The sequence below is a fragment of the Triplophysa dalaica genome, chromosome 13, assembly GCF_015846415.1.
Source record: "Triplophysa dalaica isolate WHDGS20190420 chromosome 13, ASM1584641v1, whole genome shotgun sequence".
Lineage (NCBI taxonomy): Eukaryota > Metazoa > Chordata > Actinopteri > Cypriniformes > Nemacheilidae > Triplophysa > Triplophysa dalaica.
Window position 1 is genome coordinate 1,949,285 of NC_079554.1, and position 16,736 is coordinate 1,966,020.

At 38.8% G+C, this 16,736-nt stretch overlaps 1 protein-coding gene across 1 annotated transcript; it reads right to left on the bottom strand.

Moving 5' to 3' along the window:
* Positions 1-4,509: 4,509 nt before the first annotated feature.
* Positions 4,510-16,695, bottom strand: rps6kc1 (ribosomal protein S6 kinase polypeptide 1). Its single transcript, XM_056764186.1, is given in 17 exon segments — positions 4,510-5,223; positions 5,829-5,924; positions 6,067-6,149; positions 6,336-6,425; positions 7,325-7,979; positions 8,073-8,507; positions 8,510-8,682; positions 8,759-8,891; positions 9,288-9,335; positions 11,068-11,160; positions 11,409-11,530; positions 12,420-12,803; positions 14,137-14,230; positions 14,381-14,496; positions 15,533-15,653; positions 16,203-16,238; positions 16,515-16,695. Coding segments are annotated over 17 exon segments (2,883 nt in total). The 5' UTR covers positions 16,617-16,695; the 3' UTR covers positions 4,510-5,121.
* Positions 16,696-16,736: the final 41 nt, after the last annotated feature.

Genomic DNA, 16,736 nt, shown 5'->3' on the forward strand with positions numbered 1-16,736 from the left:
GACTGCAGTAAATCACTCTGTCCACATGATGAATTTATGCTTAAACGGCATTCATTTCCACATTATGAGCGAGTTATTCCTGCGCTTTGATGTTCTCTTGACCTGCTGGCCCTCTGAATGTCTTTAAACAGCACTCCAGACTGAACTGCGATTTTCATAAAGACTCATTCTTTATGAAAGCGAGTGAAATAACACAGATAAGAGGCGGCGCTCTGTACTTCACAAGCAACGGTAGTTCTATTTGACCTCTCAGTTCCTCACAGCTTTTACATCTGTTTCATTTAGACGAGGAAGTGAGAAGATATCTTACAATAACAGTCTACGATTCTTTTTGGAATACACATCAAAACTCCCGTCTGGAAAATGAACTGGTGCCTAAATAATACCAATATGAAGTTTGTATGTAATAAAACAATGAAAGTAATGTCATCATTTATCACACTCACGTCATTGAATTATGACTTTCTTGAAGTTGTTTAATGGGATAGTCCAGCCAAAAATGAACATTCTGTCATCATTTACTTAACCTCCTGTCATGTCAAACCTGTATGACTCTCTTTCTTCTGCCGAACACAAAAGAAGATATTTTGAAGAATGTTGGTGATCGAACAACGGCGGTACCCTACTTGTATTGGCTACCAGCACTGTTTAGTTATCTTTATTCTTCAGAACATCTTCTTTTGTGTTCTGCAGAAGAAAGAGGACCTAAAAACTGTAAAATATAAAATAGGGAAGAGCCGTATGTTTCAAAGTTATTCAGAATGTCCGGCTAAAGAAAGTTAGATACAGGTACGTCTAGTATGGCATGAGGGTGAATAAATGATGGATTCAAATTCATTTCGGGGTGAACTATTTCTTTAAACAACTCACCGTAGAATGTAATATGAAAGCATACAAATTAAAATACAAATTTATTTCACTTTTTTTTATAAATGTATCTGAATAATTGAATCCGTAATCTGGAATCTGTTTTAGAAGCTCCTGTGGTATATTTGAAATCACTAACTAGTAACTGTACTTTTGGTCACAAATAGACACGCGCCACCGGCCCTCCTCCCATAAATCTACTTGTCTGTGGTGTTGAGGGCACGGTGCACCTTGTCAAAAACACCCACATTAAGTGCTGAATAAACCACAACATCCTGCCCTCTGCTGCACTCCAGAGACCCAGACAAATCCTGCTGGCCACCGGCAGCGCTTCCCTTCTCCATCCATCCATCTCCTTCCCTTTGGTTCATCTCTCACTCTTTCCTCAGGCACCACACGTTCATATGCTGTACCGCTCATTGCGGTACTCTCCACAGTTATTTTTCCCCGCTAATTCCAATGACTTCCTGTTTCCTGTGATGTCATAATGGAGCAAAGTCGACACTTAATTGGAGGGTGCTGACACCCAGTTCCTGTCGTGTGCCAGACTCACTGATGTGTGTGTGTAAGAACGTGTCTTTTATTGTGATTCGGCAAAGGAAATGTTCCATATCTGGGACTGTAGATAAAGAACAAATGAGATGAGATGATGCTGTATCAGCCGTACAATCCGAGCAGCCCAAATCATAATCATCCCTCTCCAGAGACTAACCGTTAACTGTAGCACTACTGTAACCTTACTGTTATTTTAATAAACAAGCTTAATGATTTTGTTGTAAGAAGGGCTTTCAACCGATTAATCGCGATTAATCGCATCCAGAATAAACATTTGTGTTTATATGACATATGTCTATGCACTATGCATATTCATTTTGCATTTATACATACACATACACGTTTAGGAATTATTTAGATGTATTTATCAACACAGTATATACCAATAATTAAAATCATTGTTTGACAGCCCTAAAGTTGTAACATAAAGCTCATTCTTTAATCTCACAAATTTGAAGACAAACCTTTATCGGTATATGTCAACAGAAGCATAAACACATTAACATAACATATTAACATTTGGAAGAAATGCTGCATTACTTTTCTTTTTTTCTTTTGTTTTATTGTAGTTGTATTATTATTTAGCATTTTTGTAGTTATCATGTAAATTTTTATGTACATTGCAATTTAGATTTATTGATATATTTTTTAATTATAAAAAAATATTATTTTATATTAACAATATATATATATATATATATATATACTGTAAAGTATGTATATATAAACAAGAAGTAATTTCAGTGCCTTATTAAACTTATTATCGTTATTTTTATTAAGCTAAAATTATGACATTGAAACAGCAGCACTTCCCCAGTAAGAGAGAGAGAGAGAGAGAGAGAGATCTATTGATAACCCTGACTTTTGTATTCAATACTCCTACAGAAGCACCAGAAGGCAGATTTAATATTGTATATTCAGCCATCAGAACGTCCTATTTTCTTTTCTTTAAGGACTTCAACAAGATTTCTTTCATGTTGTTTATGCAGTGTTTAACGTAAACAACTGTGCCATTATGATAAGTACATAAAATACAGTTTTGAGCGGAAATGAGTTTGTTAAAAGAAAGAAATGAAACAGTTGTCAACCAGAACGAACCTGAACAAGCATGTTAATGTATGTACAGGGTCTGTTGGGGTACAGTGAGGGTTTCAATGGGATAAATGGACAATGTTTAACAAAAAGGTTCAGGACTCTGCTGGACTGACAGGCAACACACAAACAAACACACAACAGACAAGACACATAAGGGAGTACATTTCAGTTACACAAACAAACACACACACATACAAGTTTTGATCACACAATGTTTAATCTTCCATTACATCTGTGTGACCCATGTGGATTAAAATTATGTTTTAGTGGATTTTTAAATCATTAGGCTTTGACTGAGATTACACACACGTTTAAAGATTAAACACATACATACACACACACACACACACACACACACAAAAACCCACACACACACCTGGACTTTCAGCCAAAACAAACACAACCCAAACCCCCTTTAAACACACACTGTATTTTAATAAAAGTAAAGTGAAATTCAAACATGGCTCAGCAAGCACGTCTTATTCTATGTATGATGATTATCGCTCGTCCATTCTCAATCCATTAAACAGATGAGAAATTGGACAGCCGAAGTGTGCTGTATTTAAGACACATAAACACTCATCATATTAATTAATGTTAAATCAGATTAAACATCTGTGAGAGGCCGATATTACATTCTAAACAAAAACAGACAACAATGCTTTGACTCTACAACAAACGCTGGTAATTACATTCATTCTTCATTTATTCTTTATTCACACACATCAAGGGTGCATGAACACACTTTACTCATTCAAAATGAAGACAGATAATACAAAATAGAGCAAACATAATGCTAAAAACAGAATGAACATGAAATTCATGAAGCTGAAAAATATGAAGCAACATTCTCTTTTATTGAAATGATTTTTACACTAAAATAAAACGAAATATTTATATAAAAGGCCCGAAACGACACTGAAACATACTGTATAGGAGAGAGTGGTCTTGTCGGATCATATATACAATATTTCAGCAAATAATGACAAGAATGTGAAAGATACAACAGAATTGTAACACATGTTCAGTGCAAAAAGGTTTGTGTGAGGGTGATTTTTTAGGATACAATATACAGTCTGTACAATATAATGATCTATGTCGGAAAGTCCCCATAAAACATAAAAACCCAACATGAGTGAGTATGTGTGTTTGCTTCTGAATGTTTATGAGAAAACCCTTTCACATTAATCACTTTTAACCCTAATAGATTATAATCCCAGATTAGATACAAATGGATGGACGCACACACACACACAAAATGGCCTTTTATTTTTTTGGATTCAGTGCCAATATAATGTGTCTGTCTGCATGTGTGCGTGTGTCTTTATGTCTGTATGTGTGTGTGTGCGTGTCTGTCTGTTTGTTTGTGTATGTATGTGTGTGTCTGTTTCTGTCGTTGTGTGTTTGAGTGCATGTGTGCCTCGTGTTGCAGTTGTTCCAGACTGCTGATGTCAGCAGTTATTTGCGAGTTGGTTTCCTTACAGGTGATGGTTTGAATGCTTGCTGACAGATATACACATCCCCTCATTTTTCACGGTATAGAAAAGAAGAAAAGCGAGAAGTCACGCTGGGAGTTCATGTCCTGACCCTGCTTTCTTTCTGACCTGTCCAACTTTCTGCGTGTTTGTTTATGTGAAACTGACACAGATAGCGTGAGGTCTTGAATGTTAAAGTCAACATAAATTCAAAAGTGACCCTGTTCACTACATTTGGCGTAGTTTACCTAGTTTTCTTGAACATTTTTATCCAAACGAATAAAACTTGCTACACCTTTACTTTTCGGCTAATTTCTTAATCAAACCCATGAACCGCTTTAATATTGGAATTTTTTTCTCACATTTTCTCTGATGCAATGATAACTTACTCAGGGGACTCATTCAGGGAATTTAAAACTTACCTAAAGAAAGAAATACTGTATTGAATACCTTTAATGTGATCTGTACGAGGAAAACAGCAAACGCAATAAAAAGAAACATACAGGCCAACACAACAGAAGTTCATTGAGAGTTTATTGAATGATCGTAACATCGGGCAGGATAAAAAGAATATGTGAAGGGTGTACTAGTGTTGTTGGTGACGCCAGAATCACATCACACATGTGTACATGTCCATACAGTACATACTAAAGGTTTCTGTACACACATGCAATGATGTTGCAAGTTGCTTATTGTAAACTGTACACAAGATAATGGTCAAATTTAAAACAATGTTCATCTGTCCGTGTGTGCGTACATTATTTATGCAATATAAAGATATAAATTAAGTCTAGTGTACTGTCTGTCAGTTGAGGTACGAACGGAAAAGCTTTCTAAGTGACATCTGAATCTGTGTAGATTTGGGTTCAACAAATGCACTTGTTCTCAAAGCCTTTCATATTTTACAAACCTCTACAGTAAACCTTTACAGTACTGTAAATATGCCATTAGACCTCAGGTTAAGAGAACTGTAAGACGTCATCTCATAAATAGAAAGAACTCTTGGTGTCGGAGGTACAAAACAAGATGGTAAAAGGACATTAGATGCAGGGTCGTGTTCTCATTGCTAACAGTTGGTTTTAAGAAAGTCTTCGAGTCAGTTCAGTTCTTTCATCACAGTCCTGATGCTTTAACTGGGCAAGTTGATGTGTGAGAAAAACGGATGAGACTTTATATCCTCCACCCCGGCTACTCCAGAGCCCAGCCGCTCCAATGGATTATATTGCAATAACTAAACACAGACAGACAGGACAGAGAAAGACACCGTTTTAATTCTCAAGTGGGCTTGAGTGAAGTCAGTTTGGTTTAACTGTTTATTAGCTTGGTGATGAACGTCTGTACAACAGGCCAAAGCGTGACGTTTTTATGCTACTGAACCTGTGGAAACTGGAGGTCAGGTTTGTTTACATTTACAACATACTGTATCTTTACAAGCTATATGTCATTAACAAGGTGCAAGTCAAATACATCATTACTTTACAATCAATCGTTTAATATGATGTGTTTTGAAAGAATGAGTCTAGACATTTCCTGTGACTCTTCACTTCACACCAGACGTTTGCTCAAAATGTAATAAATATGAAGGGTTTTTATTTAGAAGGTTCTTGTTCGGAATTGCTGCACACACGTTTGTTTAAACATTTGCTATTCTTGACCACTAAGTAGAACTATAACCAGAAACTTGAGATTAAAGGATCTGATAGTGACGTGCATGAAAAGTTACCAGATCTCATTCGATTTGCATTGCCGGGATCAAATCTCAAATTGCTAGGATAACAGTTCTGTGTTGTTTATGTAACATTAAGGCATTGCATTAATGAATATGTGCTGATGTACCTGTTCCAGAAGACAGCGAGCCTCATCCGACACAAATTCTGGGATGTTCAGGATTGAGTGTCTGCTGATACCAGCAGGATGACAGTGATATAGGGACTACATAAGGAAATATAAAAAGTGTTCAGGTTTATCTTTAACATGTTGTTGTCTTTATATACAGATAGTGTGCACTCTTAAAATCAGCAATTAAAAATGAATTTGAGAATAAAATCACTGTCGATAAATAAACCACTCTCACCTTTCCAACTATCAGCTCGAATAAAAGCGCTCCCAAACTCCACCAATCACACGCAGCCGTCTCTTCACCAATCCCGCCCACTTCTAAACAACACACAGACTTATAAAATGAGTTATACACAATAAAACTCGATTTTCTTGTCAGTTTAATCAAATTCAAGTTCAATGACTTGCTAAGCCAATTTGGTTAAACTTAAAATAATAAGGCAAGGAACTACTAACTTTCAGATTTCTAACAGTGTGATGCTTTTAACGTTAGGACAGACTGACCTGGTGCACAGTACAGCTTTGAGACAGCGTCAGGGTCACATGACTCCTCGACATCATTCCAGCTACAGAAATAAGTCAACTCCACATGACCTGAGAGAGAGATTTACATTTAGTTAGATTTTCTTTTTGAAGAAACACATCTGCCAGTACCTTTCAATTGGCGAACAGGTTACTTTATATTTTTCGAGTTAAAAGCTTAATATTCTCTTGTCACATTGTGTTCACGACTTTCTTCCTTCCCATTACCGATACAGGTAGTTTTCCACATTTAAAAAAAATTATATGTATAATTTTCTATTGATATATACTTCATTAATGTCTTATTATTTAGGATAAAACTTGCATAGGCATTATGCCTTTTAATTTTTTTTTAGCAGAACATGCTATGGGATTAAAAGTTTAATTAATGCTTTGACATCTTGACACCAAGATTTAGTGACCATCATCCATATTTAACAATACAGTCTTGAATGTTTCACTCAATTATAAATCTGGCTCAATAATTGAGTTTTGTTTATTTATAACCAAGACAAGTTAAAGATTCGTGCTTTAATATAGAATGCACTTCTTTTAGCAGGATTGTGTAATAGACAGGTATAGTTAGTCGATCCATGACCTATTATTGCCCTCTAGTGGCATCTTCATGTTACAGTAATGTTTCTGTAAAGCTGCTCTTAAACAATAGCATTGAGTCCAAGTAATTGAGCAGTCAGTCAAATAATAATTCTTTCATTGTTTATTTACAGTCATGTCACGTCAAACCTGCATGAGCTTCTTCCTTGTGCAGAACACAAGAGAAGATATTTCTCAAAATATCTTCATTTGCATCCCACCGAAGAAGCAGTCACATACAGGTTTACAACCACATGAAGATGAATAAATGATGACAGAATATTATATTTGGGTCAACTATCCCTTTAATCTCAAAGATAACTGATATGAATTTAAAGATAGAAATGATCATCTTAGATTCATATACAGTGAATCACCTTTATGATTCAGCAGTATGTTGCTGGGGTTCAAGTCTCGGCAAATGATTCCCTCCTGGTGCAGAGCGTCCAAAGCCACGACCATATCAGCTGCCCAGCTCCTCACCAGAGCTTCGGGGATCCGCGTGTTTAACGCCACCTCGGCCAACTCGTCCAGCTCTCGAAACAACCTGTACACTTTCTTATCCTCCTCTGCTGAAATCTCCTCGGCTCCCGATCCATCATCCTCATGTTTGTCAGAGTCCGCTTGAGGTCTGAGAGCAGCCGAGTCCGGCCCGTCTGAGGCCTTTATGGAAGACAGAGTATGCATATCTGATCCTGTCAACGGTTTCTCCGAAGGTCCAAAGGGAACCGCATCGACGGACATGTCCGACTCGGCGTCCTCTCCCCGCTGAAGAACGTCCGGCCTGCCGAACGTGGGGGAGGGTTTGGACCCCATGGCTAACGCTCCGTCTGCAGTTAAAATCCCCTCCTCTGATGTGTGCGTCGTAACACCTTCGGTCGCCGGGAGGTTGACCAACAGATCCGGCGGCTGTGCCTCATCGACAATGGAGCTGTCGGCGGTGTCCTCCTGTATGGCCTCTTTAAAAGAAATCACCGGCACCAACTCGCTCGAGCCCTGAACGTCGTCAGGCCTCCAGAAATCCGGCGCGTTCTGTAAGATGGGTCCAACAAAGCCGGGTAAGTTTTACGATCGAGCGCATTTCAAAATATCATGCAACATTCAAGAAAAGTTAGTTCACCCCACCTCCTCCGTTGGCTCTTCCGACACCTCGACATCAGGTTCTGAATGTATCGGCTTGCAGACGTCTTCGTTGTCCTTACTGTCGATGCGGAAGAGGTCCATGGGTGCCGATTGGTTCAGAAAGTCGGGCGAACGCGTGCTCTGATCCGCCGATCCTGTCGACTGCTCCTCCTCTGTAAAGAAACGCAACTCCTGTTCCGAAATCGGCGAACACAAGCTACCCGTGCTCATCATCGAACACGTGCGATTCAGTTCTGGCGTCACCGCGGTAACCTCCTCCGCCTCCTCGGCAGTGTCCGGCTCGACCTTCTCTTGCTCGTACTCGTTGCAGAGCGTCAGGTAGCTGTTAGTGCACTCCTCTTCAGACGTGCCGTCCGATTCCGGCTGCCGGGCCACTGGTGGACACTCCCTGAGGCTCAGATCGCTCATCCGGGGCAGGCGGGGCTCGGTGTCTCCCCTCGCTGGGAATCTGCATCGCTGGAGGCCGTGGGCACGGGACTCAGAGCCGAACAGACCACTGTGGTGTAAGGTTTCTGGATGAATGGGATGTCGAAGCTGTTGTCGGGGCTGTTGTTGTGCAGATACTTGCAGATGTGAGACCAGAGTTTGCCACCTGATGAGACAGAAAGGAAGCGCTGCTCAATATTTCGTTTTACGGCAAACAGTAAACATTAAGGGAGAAGACCTACCTTCAGCGTAGTGCAGTAACAGAAATATAGAGTCCTCAGAGATGATACATTTCTCCAGTCCGACCATGTTGGGCACATAACGGGGAATGACCGTTTTTTTAACACGTCCACACTCGTTGCTTTTCCTCAAACCCTGAATGACACAGAAGTCAAATTAGTAAAAACCAAACCAATAAATCAAACTCCAGAGCTTGACATTTTCTTTCTACAAGAAATACTTTAGCCAACAATTAGATCCATTTTGTGATGACGTTCTTTTAAAAGGTGACAAAATGTAACATTTTGAAAAAATAACTGGTCATAAAGGATGCAAAAGCACTACGAAAAAAAAAAAGAACTTAATTCAAATGAACGTAACTTCTTGGAGCTTGGCATTATAAATCACATTGCGCCTCCTCAAAAGTCCTCTTGTGTATTACTGAAGAACGTCAGTGGTATGGGTTTGATTGACATGGGGGTGATCATAGTTGAATTTCAATGTAATAACTAATGAAAGCGTTGTGTGTTTTTGTGTAAAAGGGACACTTACTTTCAAAATAAAAGTCTCCTGTGTTCTCTTATCCATCACCAATAGCACCTGCGCAAATCAAATGTGTAAACAGACAAAATAGAGATGTCCACATTATGCAGCATGTGTTTGCATTATTGTTGGTCACATTTTCTGTAAATACTTGGAGTGGTACTTTCACAAATATGCCATGGCAGTGTTTGCTAGGGTGCTCTAGACCAGAGTTTCTCAACTGGTGGGACCGTTCTAAGTGGGTCTAAAAACAAAACAAAAAAACATAATACTAAATGTTTTTCTGATGCGAGTGAGAGGAGCGCTCACTGCGTTTAGGTGAGATGCTGCCAGGCTGATTGTCAGTGAATGTATTCTATCGTTATTTTCTTAACTTAGCGAAATTAAGTGTTTCGCCTTAGAAAATTGAACTATCCTGTGTATCAGACGTGATACAGTGCTGTACTCACGCAAACGTGCCATCTTCACTGAAGCGAGTGAAATAAAAGTAAACAATCTAAAAATCACATAACTGGTACTTCATGTGTTAGTTGGTGAGGATGTACATGAAGATATGATATTTATATTCATTTTCATTGACAGTTCATGTTAGTATTGTGTATTTACCATGGTAACTATTGTTTTCATAACCCCAAAATGCCATGTTTGGACGATTCAAATTTGGTGTCTAAAACCGCGTGAAAAAGGTGAGCTGCACTAGTCAAATGAACCACGGTGCACCGTACAGCATTTGAAAAGTTTAACTATTTACATGTCGATGGAACGTAGAATGTGCTTAGAAAAATGTTCGCACCGCACATACCGTATGCGCGTTGTGATGGGGACGCAATCTGTCAAATATTTTCAACCTTCGCGTAAAACGAGATTGACACGCGTTTGTGCCAATTGCGCCCCCTGATTTGCGTCATTTGCACCGCCTGCCGCAAGTTCACATCTATACGCATCTTTGCATTGACTTTGTATGTAAATTACTTGCTCAAAACGCCTTATCTACATTTGGTGTGATCGCCCTATTAAATTAACGAACTTGCACTCAACTTCGCAAAAGACCTGAAATGTGAATCGCCCCTTATTTTCGCTTTGTGTTATTTTGTAAATGTTTATATTACGGTGCTGGCCCAAACCAACAATTTTATGAAAAATGGTTTGGGACTGCTATTTAATAGCCTTAATCTTATAAATTTTCGTTGGTGTTTAGTAGTCACTCGTTTTTTTAACTACAATGATGTGATATATCCTAAAAAGTGGGTGGCGGCTTAATGACCATGGGAAAATGTGGCTCGTGCAGTAAACGTGTGTATGAATGGTCAATAAAATAAATTCATTTACCCATTCAAGTGTGGCAATAAAATCCAGTATAAGTTAATATTCTTACGACTCGATACTATATGTTGTACAGAATAATGTTAACACACACATAATTGAACACACATGTATACATACAATACTACCTATGCAGTATTATGTGGGACTAAGATGTGAATAACACAAAGAACTCTGCCGTTCGAACACTCTAATACGCAGAGAAATACGCGCACATGACTGAGCAGAAAGTGAAACTTTGTTTGTCAATGGCCACCCGAATTTAACGTTCCAACAAAAGCCTTGAATCAAGGCTTCAACTGGCACGGGCATTTCTGCTTGACTCAAGCTCCGAAGCCTCGCTTCAAATGTCATATCACTACTTATGTCATCCCATCTCATAAACACTCAAACCTGAGTGAATAGTCTTGGATAAAGCAATCTATCTCAAAACGTGCACAATTTACAGACTAGATTTATTATTTACCTTATCAATGATACCCAGCACTCTGTAATGTTTCAGCTCTTCTGTGTGAGTCTGTTCAGACCATGATACACCACAGCACTGCGGCCCCAAACCCTGCGGAAACACCACACCATCAAATAAACATACAAGAACAACAACACACAGACAAGAAACACATACAAACCAACGTGCAAACAGCACAGAAACACCACACGGACAAACCAACAGATCACTACACAAACAGAAACTCAAAGACGATATTCAAAACAACACAACACACAGACAACAGGCTGAACATCGAACACAAGTAGCACATACAGAAAAGTAGACACAGAAACAACAGTGAGGTGACAGACGCTGACCCTGCTCTGAGTGGAGCTCTGACCCATGCTATATTTTAAGTTAGTAGAGATGAGCTCGGCACGCATCAGATATTCTGCCGTCTTTCTTTTCACAGCCTCCCGTCTGCTGGGACTCGCTTCTCCTGAGACACACAATAAACACACACAATAAACACACAATCCAGCAGAAACGCCATCACATGTTCTGCTTCTTCAGTTTATTGAACAACATTTCTGCTAATGAAACGTAAGGGCTTTAGATGTAAGAATTTATAAATGTGTGAATGTAGGTTGTGCTAAACATGATGTGAAATACAAAAATTTACAGCCGCGGAAAAAATGTACCCTTTCAAAGACCGTTTTCAGATTTTCTGGATTTACAATTTATAGTAATGTGTTATGGTAAAACGATCCCTTGTGTTTCATTTTGTGAACTGCTAAAAAAATTATCCCAAATTTTAAATAAAATTCTTGTTTGTAATTGGACTGAAAACTGGAGAAACAGGTGAAAATAACTGAAAAGATGCTCTGTAGTTTTTCAGACTAAAATACTGCAAAGAAAACAAGTTCAGATTCACTTTTAAGTGACACGACAGTCATGTTTTTACATGTTTTTAGGAAAAGTAAGAAAAAAATAATATATGGCATAAGAAAGTATATGGCAATCTGGATTTTTTCTCACAGTGAAATGTTTCATGTGTCTTGTCATGCAGTCAGTCTTTCACATTACTGTTGGATGACTTTACGTCACTCCCGAGGTTTGATTTCATCGAAATTCAACAAACACTGGATTGGAATTACCATAATACGTCTAGAAATGATGATGAAATCAACATTTGGAATGCGCTCTTCACTCTTTCCACGGCTGTTTATATAAACAGTGCAAATGAGGCAAAACAAAACGAAAAAACTTATTGTGGGAACTTGAATTTAATGCATAATTTAACATAATTCAACTTATACAGCATAAAAATATTTCAATTCATGAAAATCGTACGTTAAAGTGGATTAAGAGACATCCCAGGATTTTACCTTGCACACCCTGCAGCAGGAGATCAACACCTTTATGATAGTATGAAAACGCCGCAGCAAACTCCTGCTCCACCTCTTTCTCTACAGCCAGAGTAATCTGCTCGCTGGCTTCCTCTAGGTAATCTGTCCTCCCTGTACAGTTCCTGAGACTGGGGGCAAAGGTCAGAGCTCCACCGGTACGAACGGACTCCACTCCCACTCCGTTTGGAAACGTCACTGGATGCGGGACGGCAAACGGGCTGCTGCGAGCTGCAGGGTGGTTTGGAGAAACGCTGCTCGATGGCATTCCATCATCAACTGCGGTCAAAGAGTCCACATCAACCACTGCCTCCACAGAGTCTGAATCAACAGCACGACAACTCAGCTGACTGCCACTGCTAACACCTGCCATTAAAAGACACAAACACAGCCATTCCAGACGGATACAAAAATCCAAAAACGCACCCAAAACGTTGACAGACGACTGGCGAAATGTTCCTACAGAATGACTGAACTGTGCTATAATGCTGGAGTGATCCTAAGGGCGTTTCAGAAGTTTTTATAAAGTTTAAATTTCCAAGAATGTTGTGGCTAGGTGTGATCATGAATTCAGCCCTCATGTTGGAGAGCATATTTGGGGGATTCTCACGAAATCTTGGTCTCAAGATGTCAAACATGATTTTCTTAAAAACAATTTGAAGTATCAACAAATTAATTCAATATTCAACAAGGAATGACATGTTTAAAGGCGTTCATTTCAAAACTGACAGTTACCGTCATTACCAATCATTACCGTAACTGCCAATCCAATAGCATGTTATAGTAAAAAAGCCAAGCCATGACGCCTAAGCAAGTTTTTATTAATCATACAAAATAAGACACTGATGAAGTATATTTTAATAGGAAATTATACATGTGACCTTTTTAAAATGTGGAAAACGGTAATGAGAATGGAAAACGAAGTGTGCACAGCGTGACAATATAATATTATGTTCTCAACTAGAAATATATAAAGCAGTCTGTTAACCTTATAGTCATTTAAAAGGTACTGGCAGATGTGCTTCTTCACATAAAACAAACACAATCTAAATGTCTTTGTATGTGTTAAAACAGACTTTTAAAGATGTTACGGAGGATGAGAATATCACTTCTTTCTTCCACGTTTTTTTTTTCATTTTTATAATAAATAAAAATAATCTGTCAATAATGTTTTTCGTCATTTGAGAACATCTAGTAGAACATTCAAGAGTGAATGTTTTAATTTTACTCTGTTTAAATGACAATATATAATCAGGACGCGTTACGGTAATTAGAATTTCATAAGACCAATACATAAATACAGCAATAAAATACTTAAATACTTTATTATATTTATTATAAAATTATGCTAGGTGAAGAACAGCTTTATGATCATCATTTTTGTGTTACAGAATTGTATGTTTTATATTATATTTATATATAATTCAAATCTTTACTGCCATGATGTTTCAGGGGTTTCGTGAGAATGACCCATTTGCACAAAACATCACAATAAGAGGTGCATGGCACAAGATTAACATGGGTTAAGGTATTTGATTTTGTAAAACGACTACAGTCAATCAGGGATAATGTTGTTCTTCAATTTACTAAAATTGGACATCATTTTTGGCCAAGACTAACATCCATTGCTCTGTTTATAGCGATCTTAAAAGAATACAGAGTTTGTGGCTTCGATTCTAAATATAAATGCTGAACTCACCTTCAGCGCTGCAGACTGAGAGACTGTCAGCCAAGTAATCAAAGAAGGGCTCAGCCGGACCAATGAGCTCAGAGCAATCCTGCACTTCCCCACCCTAAACACACACACACAATGTTAGATTTTCTCTCATTGATGAGTTGCTTTGGATAAAAGTATCTGCTACTAGTACGAAACAGTCTAATTTAAATGTGATTGGGATCAAATGTGATTCAAAGCTTTATCCGTATTCAAAGCGAGTGTATACCTTAAAGAAATCCTGTATGTATTGACTGCCATACAGTGCAGGAATATTAGCGCTGAACTGCAGTAGATCCTCAGAACACTGTCTTCTCTCTTCAATCACATAATCATCAAAACGACCTAAACACACAGATACACGTGACGGCTCATGAGTCATGACATCACAAGTGTTGTAAATGAGGAAGGCACACTGGATTTGCTTTAATGAACCAAACTGAAATGATCAGCAAGCCACACACGCTTTTTTGCTGACACTGGTCTTTGATTTCCTCTTAATGCAACTCACACACACACACACACACACACACACACTATACTGTAGGTTGAAATGTGAATCAGTGAAAACCACTCTTGGCCCATCACTGCATCTTTACCATTGAAAATAGTGCACTACAAATGTATCATAAAAGTCTTGTGGTCAGATCTGTTAGCCTCGTGGGCAACTGTGCCTCTGGCAGCCATAGTTCAGAGGTCCTGTGCTGATCCCACAACACCCCTCACTCCGCGTCCACCCTGCTGTTTCCTGTCAATTATATCTACTGTCCTGTCAAACAAAGGCTTGAAAAAAAGGCTTAATTTGTGTCCTATAGCTTATTTTTAAACCTCCTATTTATTTATGCTGACAATGTGAAATAGTGTATATGTTTACAGCATTTATTTATGGTAACATTAATTTAACTGTTCATTAATCATTAATGTAAGTTCCCTGCGCATTATTGCTAACAGAAACAAGTATACATTTAAAAAAAACTGTTTTTACTAAGTTTAATAAATACCGTAGTTTTGTTCATTTTTTGAAATGATGATGTAAACAGGACATTCTCAAATGCTTACGTTAATATTTTAGGCACGTCAGATCATCGGTACAAAAAAAGTATTTATTTATAATGTGGGAGTAAATAAAGTCTCTTTATATCACCATAATTGTGTTTTCAATTATGAGTGTTTTCCTCATAATGGTTTTTGTTTTGGAAAACTTTTGGTAACTTAGCGCGTTGCGTTCATATACTGGCCTCATAAGATCGCATGTCCATAGTATGTTTCGTTGATAAGGTATATAGTTAAACACTTAAATCGAATGTTAAAATCTAAAAAAATGAATTACAATCACTGCAAAAACAAACCAGACAAGTGCACGACCCTCCAAGCTACTTACCAAAAACCTTAGCTTTGGCGAATGGGGGGAAGAGGTCTGACTGCCCCGAGTGGTTTTTGTGTATCTGCCAAAGGTCTCTATGGAGCTTCTTGAAATCGCTGTACCTTTTCCACACTGTGATCTAGAGAGAAGAGCACAAACTGTTTTAAGACAACCTCATCCACACAGCAAAAATGGTGCCGGAACCTCCAAACAATGTTCAATGAGAAAAGAAGACAAAGTTTTATGCATTTCTTTAACCCAAGGAGAAATGATAGGATGGTTAAAAGGTTGTGTTCCACATCAGACGGAAGGCAGAGCTAAATCTGTGAGTTTACACTGGACTGAGAAGGAGAACCGCCCACCTCAGAAGAAGCTCTTTCACTGTATGTGGTGGATGGAGGTCAACATTAACCCCCAGGGAAACCCTTCCGTTTCAAATGAACTGTTTTGCGCTAAACTTCCATATTGTTTCATTCAATAATGTTATTAAAATCTTGCATTCTTACCATTACAGCTTTTTAGAGACTACAATTAGGTAAAACATAAAACAACAGTCAATTAGGTGACGTCAGAGCCAGAGCAAGTTAACACATGAAACACACCGATGCATCATTCATTCACATGTAAACCAGGAACAAGTATTTACAAAGGTTAACAGTATAGGTGTGATTTAATTTTGCAGTCTAACCTCCTGAACTTCATCCGGGTTCTTCCGTGAGATGATCTGTGGAGAAACAGAATATGATGATCATCACTCAGTAGGGAGCATAACCGTCCCTGACGCACAGTGTGGACACTAGCTGCCAGCTGAGTGTGTAAGAGAAACAGATAAACAACACGGGTCCATTCACTACTAACGTTACCCAAATATCACATGAAGCTTCTATAAACGGCTTTCGATCGTTTACATGAACTGTCACGTTTAGGTTTCGCGTTCCTGATAAACATTAGCTTTAGCACACGAGCTAGCGCGAGCACAATGAAATCCCTGTCGACTCACCCGGGCCGTGACTTTATACACCGTGTAGCCCTTCCGATGTGTCGTGGGGTCGGTAACCGTGTAGAATCGCGCGAGCTCGCCCGTGTCCCGCTCGGAGATCATCCTGAGACACACATCATCACCACGGCAGCCTGACACTCACCCACAACCCACTGTCACAATGAAGACAACAGTACACACAAAAACGGATTCGGCTCAGCTCATGAATATTAATCAGGCAGC